The following is a 16,543-nucleotide window of genomic DNA, read 5'->3' as shown; positions in this document are numbered from 1 at the left end:
GCTTTGGAAATGAGTATTTTGATGGTAAGGAATTTGGGTAATCCAGGTATGTTTGCATTGATTGTCTAATTCAGTAAATAATTTAGATTAGGGGTGGGAGGAATGATGTTTGTCATCTCTCCAGATTGTGTTTTTGCTTATAGCTCTCTATTCAGGCAAATCACTAGGTTGCATCTCATTTCAGAATGCATTTTGTTAACTTTATTTTTATTTTAAATCTTAGTTTTTCAGCTCAGTTGTGTGGAAGGTAACATCCAGTTGCAGATTATGGCTCATCGAATTTCAAAAGAGGAATTAGATGAGCAGTTTGAAGAGTTCCTGAAAGAGGTATGTTTGACAGCAAGGCCACATCCCTTTTGTCTTATAAAATACAGAGGAAATTTGAGTATGGAAGAGCATGAAATGGAAGATTCAGCTGTGCTTTCATCACATAATTTACATAAATGTCTTACATGTGGGTCTTTGCAAGGTCTTAATTGCTAAACTTAATTAGTCCTATTTTGCTGTATTGAAATCAAGAGAACAGTTTTCAGATTAAATCATTACTAGGTTTTATCTTCAGAAAGAGCCTTCGCTTCTTGATTTTTGTTTCAGTTTTATTGTATGTGTTATGTAGCATCAGAAGCTTCAAATTGATATGTAGTTGAAAATGAGGTTTAAAAACTTTTCCTGTATATAAACACAAGGTATGTTTTAAGAATAGTCTTATTTTTCTGCATAATCTAATGTCACTGAATTCTGTTTACAAATTCTTGTAAAAATGAAGCATGTTGTAGTGATTAGAAAGTTTTGATTCCTTTCATTCCTGGTGCTGATGATGATTTTGAGTACATGCAAAATCATGCATGTCTGTGGGTTATGACTTCAGCTAACGATTATCAGACATCATTGAAATGCCTTGACTTGGTATGTGTTTTTCACTGCAAATTAGACCTGTAATTTCAGAACTTGCCCTGTGGTCTTTCAGACATTGTGGTAACCCAAAAACATAAATCCTGCATACATAAGGCCTTTACTAGATTCTGTTGCTGTATGTAAGCTAATGATGGCAGAGATTATTCTTGAGATCTCTGTTAAATGTAATGTATGCTTGAAGGTTTTTAGGTGCAAAGGCTGTGCTATAATTTAATGACTCATGAGAAGTAATTAATTTGGTGGTGTAATTGAGTTAGCACTCTTGAATCCTCTGAAATTATTAATGTTAGTACCATTAGAAAATTAGGCTTTGCATTCCCTTCAAAAGTTCCTTATACTGTTGTTATGAAGGGAATTGCTCTGGGGAAGAAAAAGGAGGTTTATTCTTTCATTTGATTTGCATATCTGTCAAAACTCTGCGTGATTGCTTCTGGTGTTTTGTTCCTCATTTGACATGCTCTTCTTGCTCCCCAGCTATTGCCCACATTGAGAATGCTTGAGTTAGGAAAAAAACAAGTCAAAATAGCTGTATTGAATTATTTTGAGTGGTATTTGGCATGTTCCAGAGACTGTAACTTTTAACAAATCATGCCTTAATTGTCTTCTGTCATTTCAAAGTAAAACTGCCAATCCAGTCATTCAAAGTATGGATTCTTCTGAGTTTTTGCTGGCTAGATACAGACTCGAATAGCACTGACATTATCTACTCCTGTTACTTTTACACATGCATCTTCTCTTTGCTTTTGTTTTTTTATAAAAGTGTGTGGCCTTTTAATGTTAGAAAGATGAGAAGCTGATGTGCTGCATTGTTTGAAATCTCTCTGTAGGTGATGCTTGTGTTGAGTGTATGTTTGTGGTTAAAACATGTAAAGTTAAAAGAAGGACTCTAGATACAGTTGGATGATGCAGGTCTAATATGAGGATTACACTGAAGTCTTTTGGCATATACATGAAACTTTAAAAGCTATCAGTGAAGAGGATTTTCTAAAGTATCATACAGAAGGGAGCACAAATGTGTGATAACAATTACTGCATGTAGGATGAATCTTTTAATGATTCCCTCTGACTGGTTTTGCTGATTCCCAACCCCTTTCCAGATGACTTGTCATCCATGATTCTTTTCTTCTTCTTCCACTGTCTGTGTTGCTGTGGTCCATCCACTCCCTGCCACTACTGTCTTGTTTCAGTGTGCTTCACCTATTGTCACTTTGATTTCCCTTAAGCATCATCTGTCATATTGGTATATCTCCCAGTTTTGCAGAAGTTCTCTTGGTCCATCCAAAGTGAGGAGGTCTCTCTAGTACACAGTGCTTCAATCATTTGCTTTTTTTTGATGACCACAGGCAAAACAAAGTTGTGAAAAAGCTTTTGTCTGCTTCTAGTCTTTTTAGTTGACTTTGTTCTACTTGATATGTATGAGCTGTTGAGAAGGAAGACTTCCAAAAAGAAAGGCTATAACATCTTTATTAGAAAATCTGTAGAATAGTACCTGGAAGTGAAACACCACACATTAAACCATGTTTGAAAAACATTTTTAATTTTTATTGAAACACCAAATATGTTAACATATTATTTTGTACTAAAAAATATAATTTGGAGTAGACTTATTTCACTGAAAAATACTTGTTGTTTGAAATAATTAGGACAGCTGGTCGTGAAAGTGTCATAGAATCAACCAGGTTGGAAGAGACCTCAAATATCATCGAGTCCAACCCTGTCAGTGATTTAGCACAAATCCTGTATTACCTACCTACTACGTTAAGTTCCTTCACATGTAAAGGAGGTGGTAAGCTGATTTATGTGCCGTGTAGTTGTTCCAGGTCTTAAAACTGAATCCTTTGGCTTTTATTTATGTGGAGATTAAACAACTGAAGCTTTTTTGGTCTGTGTCTGTCTTCCTGAAAGACTGACAGGCTGTTTTGTAGAGGAAAAGGAAGAAATTGCTGCTACTTACTCATTTTGTAAAGTCATTACTGGTCCAAAAAGTTGATTGATTGACTTACTGTTCAAAAGAAGGAAGAAAATCTCTAAGTTTTGCTGTTGAGACAACTGACATGTTGGGAAAAATGCCCCACTCTTTTTGTGTCAGCATTTCTTTCCCAGCTGCTGAAACTTTGCTGTCTGCAGTTGACAAGATGACTGGACATAGAAAGTTTCCAAAACATGAGAACAACCTGTGGGAGTTTCAGGTTCTTTAGTTACGATGCTCTAAGGAGTATGAGCATCACTGAAGTTCTGCTTGCAGAGCAAAAGATACTGTTAGCTGTCAAAGAAAGGCAAGTGATAACAGAGCTTGCATCAAGCACCTGTCAGTCCTTCTAGCTAGCATGAGGCAGTCTGACCTTTGGGGACAGTGGCACTTGTGTTGTGACTAGTGTAAGGAAGCTGTTATTTGTTGGATATTTATTAGGAATGTAGAGCTGTTATGTTCTATATCACTGAGCCAGCTTAAATTGCAATACATCCTGTTGTCCTGCAGTTTTATAATTTATTAAAATTGTGGTTTTATTAAAGTGCAAGGCTCAGAGCATAGTTTTTCTTAAGTGAAACTGTAAGCTCTAAAGATGTTACTGATCAGAGATATTCATAGGAACATTTTATTGTAATTATTTTTCTTAAGTGATGGTTTTATGTAGTTGGTATTTGCTTTATGGATGTACCTGTTGGGCCCATATAAACTGAAGCATTAGGCCTGTAGTAAAGGTAGGCTCTTATGGTAGTGCTTTTTGTGTAATTGGGATCAGGCACAGGACTGCAGGGGCTTGTTTTAATAAAACATACCCTTGTGTTTAACATGTTCAGTACCCACGATCCTGTTGCCTCTGATATTCTATTTATCATATTTTGTTATTTGTGACTATTACAGAAATGAAGCTTTGGAAATTTTCCCCATATGATGCATTTCATATGTGAATTCTTTGTTTCTTATGCTTTACAGCTTTTGCTAACTCAATTCAACTGTCTTCTTTAAGACACTTTAGGACAATTGGTTTCAACAGTTATGGCTAAAAAAAGTTAAAATTAAAAGTCATTCTTTCCATTCTCCCTTAACCCCAGCTTGCTGCACAAAGAATACACAGCACGTAAGGTTGCAGTGCCCTAACTTAATGGATGTATTTCCTTGTTCAGTGTCTGGACAGGTAGTGGTGGCTTTGAACCTGCTGTAGGCCACAAAGAGCTTTGTTAAAGGCAGGAGCAGAAGTTAGTTGTCTTTTCCTTCCTGTTATTCTTCAATAACTGAAATTCATAGGATGTTTGTACTCATAGACTTTTTCTCCATTGATTTAAGGTCATCAGTCAAAATCAGCATGGATGACTAACACAAATGAAAGCTTAATACACAGTTGGGTAGGAACAACTCTGGCATGTCTGTTATATTTCATGAACACAAAGTATAAAATTAGTTTCTGAAATCTGATTTGCTGGGAGCTAGAATGTTGCTTGTGCCTGTTTATTTTTAGATTTTTAATAATGTTCCTGTACAAAGCAAGGCCCATGCAAAACTGTTTCTGCTCTATTTCATTATCTTCAGAGATGTAGTCAGGATTTTGGTTCTTATATCTTGTAACTAATTGAAAAAGAGCTGATGATGCTATTTATTCTAACATACACTCTCCAAAGTAGTTAACTTTGAACATATCCAAATTCTGGCTGTGGGGCTATTATAATGTGCAGTTTTATGCCACAGGAATACAGCTATTGTTTCTTAATCACCTTTGTCATGCATATACAAAAAAGGCAGACAGTGAGGAGTAAAGACAGGCATTTGGACTCAGAATTCCAGAACTGAGTGGCTGAAAGACTGAAACAGTGTGAAAATGTAACAGCTGAGTTTAATCTTGTATGCAATTGTTTCAGTCTCTTTCAGATGACTCACTTGGAAGCTCAAAGAAGAAGTCCAGTATTCTTGAGACATTGGGACAGCCCAGGAATAAAGAAGCGAAGAAAAAGGATTCGGTGCTGTGGTGGTTGTCTGACAAAGATTTGGATGATGCTGGTAAATATGTAGTTTTGCAATATTTTGGCCACAGGGGGTCAGGCTAGTTCTTTCTCATACTGCATGTTAGGCCTGGTTTCAGATTAAACTGATACCACTCAAGTGCTTTAGAATATTACCAGGCAAGTTTGTAAAATATAGGACTCAGATATAATTGGGTTTTTTTTAAAGTATTAATATTCAAGCTGTAAGCAAACTTGCTGCTCTTTTGTCTATAGCTTTTGAGTTGTTAAAACTTGTAGAGAATAAACACATTATAAATAGTAATTAGAAAACATAGCTTATGAATGCCGCTGGAATATTTATAGGTGTGTTCTGTAACCAACCTGTTCTTTACACTGACTTTTTTTAATTTTCTGTTTTCAAAACTATGGAGGAAAAAGACCAATTTGTGTAAACTTAGGCTAACTGCAACATCTGTAAGAGGTTGGAGAAGCACAGAAAAACTTGTCAACAGCAATTGAAGCAAAGATGTATATCTCTCAGTATTCTCAACATCTCCCTTGCCAAGAACCATGGCTCAAGGGGAAATGGGCTGTGATAACATGATTGCTAGCTCAGTATTGACATGGTCACATAGTTCTGGAAGAAAAGATACTGTTGTTTACAAGCTTTCCACCTCTAGTTTTCCATTTCTCCATTGTTTTCTTGTTGGATAGTAAAGCCTATGAGTAGTGAGTTTCCAGAGAGTGATTGCCTCTTGTTCTTGCAGTAACTGGTGTCTTCTTCAGTTTCATGACTTGTATTACTTATAACTGGAGCTTAGCATAAAGTTCCAAAAATCAGTTTTTCATATGTCAGAGTAAGATACTGCTGGTAGTCTCTGATTTTAACCATAGCTCTGTCCTGTCAGTGTTACCATAACTGGGAGTCAAATCCTAGTCAGCAGTTGTGCCGTTTAGGCATAGCCCTAATAGGTGGTGTCTGCACTGCTTATCTGTCTCTGGCTTTTCAAGATGTTGCTGCAAATCCCAGATAGATATGAGAGTTGCTATCAGGTAGTTATGAGATACAGAATCATGGAATATGATTTTTTCCTTACAGTTGTTAAAAAAATGGAGGGACAGAGCATTCTTGCTGGGCAGTGTGAGACTTAAGAGGTTAGCATGACCTCATTTTTCTACTACTATCAAAGAAAATTTTCCCATGTCTTCTTAAGTTCAGCATTTTTCCATGTTTTTACTGAGATGCTTGAGGCAACCAAACTTTGATGGTACAAAACACAGTGGAATAGGTACTTAAAAGGCAGGGTGATTACAAGTTGTAGAGAACAGTGCTTGATGGGTTAACTAAAATGTAAAGCAGACTCAGAAGAAACAATATTATTATATCAAGTTGTTCCATCCAAACAAATTCCACCCCTTAAATTTTTTAAATTAAGACTATCTTATCAGCTGTTTAGTTTAACTAGAGGGAGGGAGTTGGAAGTACTCTGTGTATAAGTACTCTGTGTATAATGCTTTTTGAATCAAAGGTCCAACATCACTTGGCATTTGGACATAATTAAACTGAGAATATAGGAACACAAACCAAACATGCTAGGTCTGTGCGCTGAATTCTTTCCCAAGCACCATTTTTGCCAGCCAAATTATTAGTTTTATTTTATTTACTTCTCTGTCACCACTCTCTGCAGAGAACTCTATGCTCGCGGGACATATGCAGTGAGCCATATCTTACCTCATATTTTCATATTGCCAAGCAGAGAGTCCTTTAATTCCTACTAGAGGGCTTTCCATTTTCAGTCGTGGCAAGATGATAGGATAGCTGTGGCATGAAGCAAAGCTGCTGGTTGTACCATCCCATGATGAAAGGGCTCTGTTTGTCACACTGGACACTCACAAGTGGTCACAGTGATGGATTAGGAACTGCACAGCACAGAAACAATACAGTGAATGCCATTCTGCTAACTAGGGTCTAGTTGTAGGGCAATTCACTTGGAGTCAAAAGAGAGCCATTTGCAGAGGCCAACTTGGCCAACTTTGTTATGAACTAAGTTTTCCTCTGCAGTTTCATGTGGCTGCAATTGAGAATTATGAATCCCACATATAAAGGAGGGTTTGTATATCAACAAATTATTTTAGTTTGTGTAGCTATACCTGTGGTGTTTTAAAATGAGAAGTCAGGTGACTGTAAGGATGTCAGTGTGGATAGGCTTCTAGAACTGCTCCATTTTTCCTCTGTGTGTGTGTCTCTTGGTCTTGCATGCTTCCAAGTACTTTCTCAAAGTTTTGCCAGATCAAATATTCTCCAGCAGGTGTTGTGTCGTGTGTTGCTCTGTTGTATTAACAGTAGATGAAGGCACAGCCACATTGCAATGTAAAGTTACTGCACAGGATGGCTGAGAAGATGAACATTTCGATTTGTAGTTCTTCATAGGGTTATTAAATGCCCCCTAAATAGCAAAATAATTGTCCTACGGGGAAAAATAACAATATTGCTGTGATGGTAAAAAACATGAAAATAAGCTAAATTTAATTTCTGAAAAATGTTGGTATGCTTTGAAATGTTGTGGAGAGTCTTGTGTGTTCCTCTAGGCTTGGTTGCAGATAGGACATTATTAATAGTCTGTCAGCTAACAGAATTAGTATTGTCGAAGTGTGTTACCATCATAAATACAAGTTATTTAAATGTATAAATCTTACCTCCACCCACAGTATGGCATTGCATTACAAATATCTGCTCTGTATGTATAAGTAGATGTGTTTGGGTGTCACTGTGTAGAGGTATTTTCACCTTAACAAAGTCTGGCTAATTAGTTTAGGTAATATACTAAGCTGATAAGTTGTTTCCAGTTTGAGGTTTTGAGTTACTTCAGTATCTATATCATGCTTTCTTGAAAGACAAGAAGACTAAATGTGCTGTATGTTTATTTGTTATCTTGTTCTTTTTTCCCAAGGCATCTTGTTACAGAAGTGCCAGGAAGTAGGCAGAGAGTTAAACTAATAGTCTGTTTTCACTTGGTTTTGTAGATTAATGGTAATGATGTAGACTATTTCTGTTCATTTGGCTGAGAAGTATAAAGTACATTTTAAAATAACTCCACTAGTTATTCTAGGCACGTTTGAACTCTTTGGTCTTTAGCTTTAAACTGAAATGTGCAAATTATGATTCAAAACAATGTCTTCCATATTGGACAGGTTAAAGGCCTAACTCTGACTAATGTCTCTTCTATTTGCTTTTGTCATTTCAATGATAAAAATAAATTGAATAATAAGAAGTCCTGTCTTGCTTGCCTGTCTGTTCCTGCTGTTTGTCTTTTCAAGATTCTCAAACAAAATTTGTTAAACTGAGGAAAGAGAAGAAACTGACAGAAAGCCATGCTGAAATAGTGGGAAATAGTGAGCAAAAGAGTCCCCGTTCAGATCCCCAGCCTGGTATTTGATTTAATATGTTTTGATGTATTTATTCAGTATTGACCTTGTATTACTAGTGTGTCTCCTATAGAAAGATCCTTAGCAAGTTGTCCATTTGACCCTAGTGTTCTCAGTTAAAACAAGCTACCACTTACTTCATTTGTCATTTCCAGAAGAAACTAATAACTGTGTGAACTTTTGCTCAGTTGTCATAACATCATACACTACCTGTAGCAATGTGGTAGGACAGGCAGTATTGAATGTAAGCCTGAGAAAGGAGGGGGAATAACTTTGAAAATGTGAACAGAAATCTCTCACTTGTAGTAAACACCTGTTTAAAAAACAGAAAGTCTCTTATGCTTTCTGTATTTCATACTCAAGAGTTATTAATGTTCATTGTTCTACTTTTTAATTTCAAAGTCAGCAGTCAGGTAAGCATTCCACTTGCTTTCTATTGATGTGGTTCTTTTCCCTTTGCTGACCAGTGTACTGCTCTGTGCATGCTGCTCCTGGAATAGAAACAGCAGAGTTGGTGTGATAATGACAGACTTAAATTGCTTTGTCTGCAGGATTATTTTAGTCAGTGAAACTTCAGATTCAGCGTTATATGTGAAATCATTTTCTATGCTATTGGAAGAGAAACTCCAAAGGATAATTAAGAGTTATAAGCATTGATCCATTAAATACCTTTGTTTAAAAGATAATAGCAATTAACTTGTACTAGCTTAAGTGTGGTGTTGGTGTTAAATTCAAGCAGATCAATGGTATTTTGGAGAGCCATGACAATGAAATAATTGGTACTTGTTTTTGAGATCATGTTGGTGATCTAGTGTGTAGCCTATAGAACATTTCCCTGTGTTAGCTTTCTAGAATGTCTGTGCTGCCCTGTTTTCATAAGCCTCGTTTGCATAGAATAGCTACAAAACATCTCAGTCTAGGAGATAAACACTAAAAATGAATTTATTTCTTGAATTAGGATTAATATTTGAAATATGAGCAGTAGGAGGACTTTGGTAGTTATTTCAAATTGCTATTTTAAAAGGTACCGGGTGTTTGCATTATGTATAATAGAAGACATACTGTCAACACTCATAGTTTCCCAGTAAATGTGGGAGAACATAAATCTAGAGAAGTGATGCCTCACTAGAGGTCCTATACATCAGTTGAGAGAATAAAGGACCCCATCAGAATGGATTTTATACCTCTTCTCTCCTTGCACTGCACCTGCTCTATGCTCACCAGCTTCCTTTAGTCATCTTGGGTGTTTGAGGTGTTTCAGGTCACACATCCCCACACTCTTGTTTCTAGATAGCAGAAGTATTTGGCCTGATCCCTTAGACTACACTCTCTCTCATGTCAAGGTAAAGTAAAAAAGACCCATAACTAAGAGTTTTCTCTGAATTTAGAAGCCTCTTCCACCCTGACAATTTTAACAAGGGGAAGTCTTAATACAGACCATCTGGCTAGCTGAAGGTATGTAAAGGGTGTAGCATGACTATCCATAGCAGGGCCACTAAGATGATTAGAGGGATGGAGCACCCTCTTCTACAAGGAAGGGCTGAGAGAACTTTGTTTGTTCAGTCAGAAAAAGAGAAGGATTTGGGATGAGCTGATTGTGCCCTTCCAGTACCTGAAGGGAGTCTACAAGAAAGATGGAGAGGGACTTTTTACAAGAGGATATAGTGACAGGACAAGGGGAATGGATTCAAACTGAGAGAGGGTACATTTAGATCAGATATTAGGAGGAAGCTCTTTCCTGTGAGGGTGGGTAGTGAGGCACTGGAACAGGTTGCCCAGAGAAGTAGTGGATGTCCCATCCCTGGAAGTGTTCCAGGCCAGATTGGATCGGGCTTGGAGCAACCTATTCTAGTGGAAAGTGTCTCTGCCCATGGCAGGGGATTTGGAACTAGATAATCCTTAAGGTCCCTTCCAACCCAAAACACTCTATGATTCTATGATGATGAGAGAACAGTTTTCAGCATAGGTACTGTTATCTAAAACTTAATTCTGCTAATGTGGGTGGGAGGTGTTTGGCTGTATTTGCTGCTGAGCAAGTCCCCACAAGGGTTTGTTTGCTGCTGAGCAAGTCCCCACAAGGGAGCAAGTCCCCCATCAACCAACTGTTCTGACATTGATAAAGACAGTAGTATTTGCATGTAAGTACCTATGTTTTCCCACTTTTCTATGTACTGATCTAGATGCTTTCTTTCAAAACCTGTAGTACAAACCTTTTATTCTTGAGGTGGTTCTACTAGTTTCATTTGTTTTCAGGTAATATATAGAACAGTGTAATTGAATGCAAAGTATATATGTAGCAAGAAGGAATTGATTTATTTTTTTTAGCATAAAAAGACCGAAAAAAGGAGTACATTTTCAGAAGTTATAAATATTAACTTTAATTTTTAGTTGTAGCTGGAAAATTAGAGATAATGCTATCTACAAGAAACTGAACTGTATTGCTTTTTGAAAAGTGTCAACTTGAAGTTTCACATCTTAATTTTCTCTTTATTCCCTGTCCATTATGCATAAAATCTTGTAAATGCTTATGTACACTTAGAAGTAGCTCCCTCTAAACCTTCTTCCAGTGCATCTCGCAGCAAGGCTTTGTCTAAATTCAAACTGTTGGAAAAATTCCATAAGGAGAAGAAAGAGTCATACTTAAACAGAGGAGAAGGAACCTCTTCTTCTGACAGTCCAGACATTTCTGAGGGTAACAAATTTACTGTGTTTTTTATAAAATTAAAATGGTAAAATGGCTCAATTCTGACAGTCTCGGTCAGGTTAGGGAAAAAAGAAGTTACTTTTTAAGAAGATGTTTGTCATTGTTGGTTTCAGTCCTTTGTATTTATGTTTTTAAACTTTTCTGTGCAAGTGTGGTGGCTAGAAATACTCTTCTAAGTGAAACTCAGGTTCTTATTTTAATTTAATTCAAATGGCAGGACTTAAAATAGTAGAGTACTGTGTATCATTAGCCTTTCAAAATGTCACCTGTGAAGTTACAGGTAGAGAAATCTTTGGAGTTCGAGAAAACTGTTGCTTTAAGAAGTTTTTACAAAAAGTAACAAATACACATACACCCCTTCCCCCCCCAAAAAAAAAAAAGAAAGAAAAAGAAAACACTCTTGCTAGCCCCACAGAAACAAGTAGGACTATTCAAGCAGCCAAAACCATGGTGAAAATGCTTTGAAATCCATATAAGTTTCTATTTTTTCCAAGTTTGTTAAGTTTCTCAGAGTTCCAGTTGTGTTGGGTGAGTGTAAACAGACATTGTTTCTTTCATTAGTGACCATAATATCCCCTGTAATCTGCACCGTTTGTCTGGGTGTTGAGAGTGGCTAAATTGAAAAGTTTAATGGCTGCAAAAACAGTACCTGATTTTCAGATTATTATGAGAGATACTTTTTTAAAGACATAAACAACCCAGATTTGGTTTGAACTTTTAAAATATTACATAGTTTACACTAATCCCATGAAGCCTTCAAGATCAATGTGCATCTGTTCAGAAAGTTCATTGAGTTTGTGATGATTTAAATAAAACAACATAAGACAATGTCTTTAAAATGTTGTTGTATTAAGCATTCTAACTCTTTTTACTGATGTATATCCCCTTCTCCTTTCTTGCAAGTCTTACACAGGAGGTCTGTCACAGTTTATCATTTGATTCTGCTAACATATTCTCATTCAAAAAGAGGGTGTTGAAGGTCTGGTGAGATTATGGCTAATCTAAAGCTCTGCAAAAAAACTTGTGTCCCAGCTGCAAGCAGACTCCTGTTTGTTGTCTGGATAACTAGAATGAAGTGCCATCTGGGTAAATTACTTTAAATTACTGCATTTGGCTACCCGAGAAATGGGCAATTTCTAGTTTTTCACTTCTGTTAACAGAACACTTTGAGCTTTCCATTTTATACTTTTCAGTGTAGTAGCAAAATGTATTTGAGCATTAACTGTGTATATATGGAGCTTGACCGTTAGACAATGTCCCTGACATTTATTTGTTGCATGTGAGGCAGTTCAGTCAGAACTCTGTATTGAGGACAGAGAGGAAGTTACATACAGGAATGTGGATTTCCAAGATGTACAATCTTAAGCACTTAGCCTACTAATAAAACATGCAAGGGGACTTTGTCATTGAGATCCAGAAAAAAACCCTATTGTACTTCAGGGAGGCTCTTGTAATGAAAATGAATGTGCTGAGGGCTGCTCAGTAAGGATGGAAAAGGTGTCGAGACACTTACTTTCCCCATCTTCCTTCACCCTAAGTACATTTTGAGTACCAAAGGGAAAGGATTTGCCATTGGCATGATATAGGCAAGTGTGGCATTTCTTAAAAGGGACTTGTATGAACCTGTATGGGGGACAGAGGAAGAGCCTCGAGTTGAAGCACTTGATCAGCATGTGGAAGACTAGTTTAGTGCTCTTGTTCTGAAGAGTTAGTGATGTATGCAACTCCTCCAGTCTCCTGCAGCAGGAAATGAGCTGTTGTCAGTATCTTCACTCCTCCTGGTATGTTCAGAACAAGGACACAGCTACAGTCTGAACATCATGTGTCCAGGCAGAACAAAAAAATCTGAGTTTATTTTACAAACTGAAGGTTCATGGAATTGGAAAAGACAGACTTACTGTTCCCTTCTGTGAAAACTGTTATATAATTTCACATGTCATTGGTTAAAATGCACCTTTTCTCCTAGCCCTTCTCCAGTGAGAACTTACACAGAATCTCTGAATAAATGTGTGTGTTACACAGGCAGGCAGAAGAGAGTTTTTGAGCTAGCAATGTCCTGCAATGTCTGGCTTTTAGTCTTCAGTAAGGAAGTAGCTAAGTCAGCATTCTGTCTGAGAGCCAACAGAAAGTTGGTAAGGTGATGTTAAACCCTCACAGCAATGAAGTTAGACTAAGGAGGGCAAATTGTCATTGCATAAACAGAATGGAAGAACTGGGTGTTCATCAGTGACCTTTAAGTGACTTTAGTTACTGTTTATTTCCTTAAGGCATTTAAGCAACAAATGGAATATAGCTGCTAAGACAATGTCTGAACTTTAGGTTTATGTGTAAATATGAAGGGTAGGGAGACAATGTTTATAATACCTTAATTAAACCACATTTATATATAGAATCATAGCAATGGAAATTTGGTAAATGTGATTTGAGACTGCATATCTTTGCAGTTGCAACATGGGATTAAAACTGGCAGTTCTGAGCCTTGACTAAAAGACTCAACTGTCATACAAATAGCTTTTAGATGGTAGTCAAGAATATTGCAACTTTTTTCCTAGGAATGCTTGGAACCAATGGAAGCTTTGTCAAGAAACAAAACACTTCACAGCCTATGGGAGACAGTTGTGAGAATATGCATGTGGAAAAGATGCAGCTTCAGAAGAGTAATGAGGATGCTGTCTCCTGGAGTAGAGACAGCCTGGAGACAAATGGTGAGAACTGAGAGCCCAACCATTTCATGAAGTTAACTAGATCTAAATAAATTACTATTAAAAACATTTTGCCTTAATTCTATTTGAGATGGGATTCTTCACTTCTGTCAGCTGCATCTCATGAACTGAAGGCTCCTAGTACTAGTTTGTGATGATTTGCCATTGTTCATGTTTTATGAGTCTGTTTGTAGTTGTTAACTGTTATGGCTATTCTGTGTGGACATACAGAAGAGACACAGTTTGTTCTTTGTTTTGAAATTTAGATTCAGTTTTAGCTTCTGGGCCTAGTCAAGATATCGTGGGAGTTGGATTGGATACCTTGGAAGAACAAGAAGAAAAAGAGATCTTCTTTGCCAAACTTGAACAAGAAGCTTCTTCTACTATTGATTATTCAAGACTAAATCAAGAGCTGGAATCCAATGATTCTGTCATTCTGGTGCCGTGTGTACGGTAATTTAGAGGGGAGAAAAGCTGTGGACTGTATTAGAGGGCACATGTGACCTGAGTGTGACCACTGAGGTTTTGTGAGACAACATTCTGTATGATTTCAATTGGGGTTTTGTTTCTTCATTGCATTTTGGCCCCTTTTTTTTTTTTTTTTTTTAAGACAAGGACAGCTATGAGCTGAATAAATAAAGAAAGGTGAGAGCACAGCTTGGTGATGAGTGGACATAGCTGCAGAGTCTTGCACATAGCTCTACGGTGACAAGTTGATTTAACATTCTTAATCATAAGATGTAACTAAATGAAGTGGTAACAACTGATAATAGAACCAGGAAATAGGAAAGATTCTGTGTCCCTGCAAATGAATCTAGAGGAAAAAACCAAAATCTTCACAGACTGGGGCACATCAGTTAGGTGAAAATAAGTTCAAACACCTGTGAGACCAATGGATGAAGGGGAAGTTCAGGCTGCTGTTGCAAAAAATGCTGAGTTCAAAGGCAATTTCTGGTACAAAAACAGTTGGAGTGACAGATTTCTGGAGAGTTTTAGGTAAGGACAAGACTTTAGGAGAAAGGGGGAAAGAAACAGGTGGGGTTTTTTATTTCTTAATGCAGAATGAGAAGGTCAGAACAGGAGGCAAACCTGTTTTGAGAAGTTATTGTAGGTATTGAAGAGAATGCAGAAAGGGAATGATTCTAAGAGTTAGACTGAGAATTTTGAACATGGATAGTTGTAAAAAAGAATACTTTTTTTAAATAACTGCTCATATTTTTCTGCCTTTCTTACCTGTGACTTGATATGATGGGCAATTTCAGGTTTTATATTTCATTACTAATTTTAAGGAGTATCAGAGTGTAGAGTTGCAAAAAAAAATTTATTTATTTACTGTCCAAAAAGAGAGTACAATTTTCATTTTGTTTCTCAGAAATGAAAAAAATGAAAAAATGGAAAAAGGAGAAGAGGAAGCTGCTCATGAAGAGAATTCTGGTAATAACAATCTTTTCTCTTACCTGTGCTTCTTACAATCAGCCTTTTAGGCTGCCTTTTGTATTACAAATGTGCAGCAGTTATTCAGACAGAGAGGTTTAGGGGTTTACTTTTGGGTTTGTGCTTGCTGTTTTGTTGGGTCTGAATCTATGGCAATACTACAAATGTGCAGCAGTTATTCAGACAGAGAGGTTTAGGGGTTTACTTTTGGGTTTGTGCTTGCTGTTTTGTTGGGTCTGAATCTATGGTAATACAAAAAAAAAAAACCAAAAAGAAAAAAATACCCCCCCATCAATCATAAATGAAAAAAATTACTCTGACGTTGGTATGTCTTAATGTTTGATTTACTCCAGTGTCTTAACTATCATCTGTATTTTTGTGCCATCTTCTCATGCCTGAGTTTAATCTGATTTTTATTTTCCCAAATTTCCATGCTGCTCTCCTTCCATCTTGCTTATTTGTCTTTCACTCTTTATTTCGCACTTCATTTCTATAATATGATAGAGTGTGTATTTTCACATTTGTATATTCAGCTGAAATTTTGAGAGATCCTGTTGTCAGGCTTGAATTTCCCAACATGCAGATCCTGTATTTGGAAATCATAAACACAGGAAATCTTTTCTTCTTGAAAGCTTGGTTACTCTGTAGCAGAAATGCTGCTGCAATTTTGTAGACTTTTTCCTCACAAAACAGTTGAAATTACCTGATTGTTATGGTCACTCTTATGAAATTGAGACTTCTCATTTTTAGGAAATCTGTTGCTATGGAATACCTGGAACCATCACTCTGTGTGTTGTGCAAGCTTGGTTTAGTCTTTGTCCAACTGGAATTGCATGAAACAGCAATTGAAATAGTGGATAATAGGCTTGCAGGAGTAGTATAAGCACTGTGTACGTATTAAGTTAGTATGAGAAAGCTATTTTCAGCTGATTAGACTTCTCATGGTCCAAAACCAAAGAGAATGCCAAAACAGTGACTTTTTCATAGAGTACTGAATGTATGTAACATAGAGTAGTAACATATGAGTTAAACTGTGTGTCAGTTGTATTGGTGACAAAACACAGAGAGAACACCTTCTAAGACAGTGTTTAGCAATGCTTCTAGATTTAAGTGTTACAGGTAATGCAGACACTCAGTCCTGTAACCACAGGAGGTGAGTGGGAGAGATGTAGCAAAAGGGAACTGAAACTTGTACAAGGATCTGGATAACTGAAGGAAAAGCATTTGGCTTGCTTGTCAAGTTCATTCTCTGATACACTTATGTTTTTAAATAATTCTTACCCTTGAGAGTGGCTAATGGCCCAGCAAAGCAGGTCAGAAGAGGCAGAATTGCAGATTCTGAGCCTAAAAACTGCTGGAGTTGTCAAAGTGGATGTACAAAGTACTTTATCTAATTGGTGGGTTTTATATTATTTCACCC

The 16,543-nt window shown here is 36.9% G+C and overlaps 1 protein-coding gene across 1 annotated transcript in view; it reads left to right on the top strand.

Annotated features, from left to right (window-relative positions):
• Positions 1-267: 267 nt before the first annotated feature.
• The window catches only part of CEP162 (centrosomal protein 162kDa), a 41,511-nt gene continuing 25,235 nt past the window's right edge, over positions 268-16,543 (top strand). The window contains exons 1-4 of the mRNA XM_009074766.1: positions 268-327; positions 4,774-4,912; positions 13,956-14,142; positions 15,062-15,123. Of these exons, the coding sequence (XP_009073014.1) occupies positions 268-327; positions 4,774-4,912; positions 13,956-14,142; positions 15,062-15,123 (448 nt within the window). The remainder of the gene's footprint in view (positions 328-4,773; positions 4,913-13,955; positions 14,143-15,061; positions 15,124-16,543) is intronic.

The sequence above is a fragment of the Acanthisitta chloris genome, unplaced genomic scaffold (genome assembly GCF_000695815.1).
Source record: "Acanthisitta chloris isolate BGI_N310 unplaced genomic scaffold, ASM69581v1 scaffold7305, whole genome shotgun sequence".
Lineage (NCBI taxonomy): Eukaryota > Metazoa > Chordata > Aves > Passeriformes > Acanthisittidae > Acanthisitta > Acanthisitta chloris.
The sequence above is the reverse complement of the archived record's forward strand: the minus strand, read 5'-3'. Positions and strand labels throughout refer to the sequence as shown.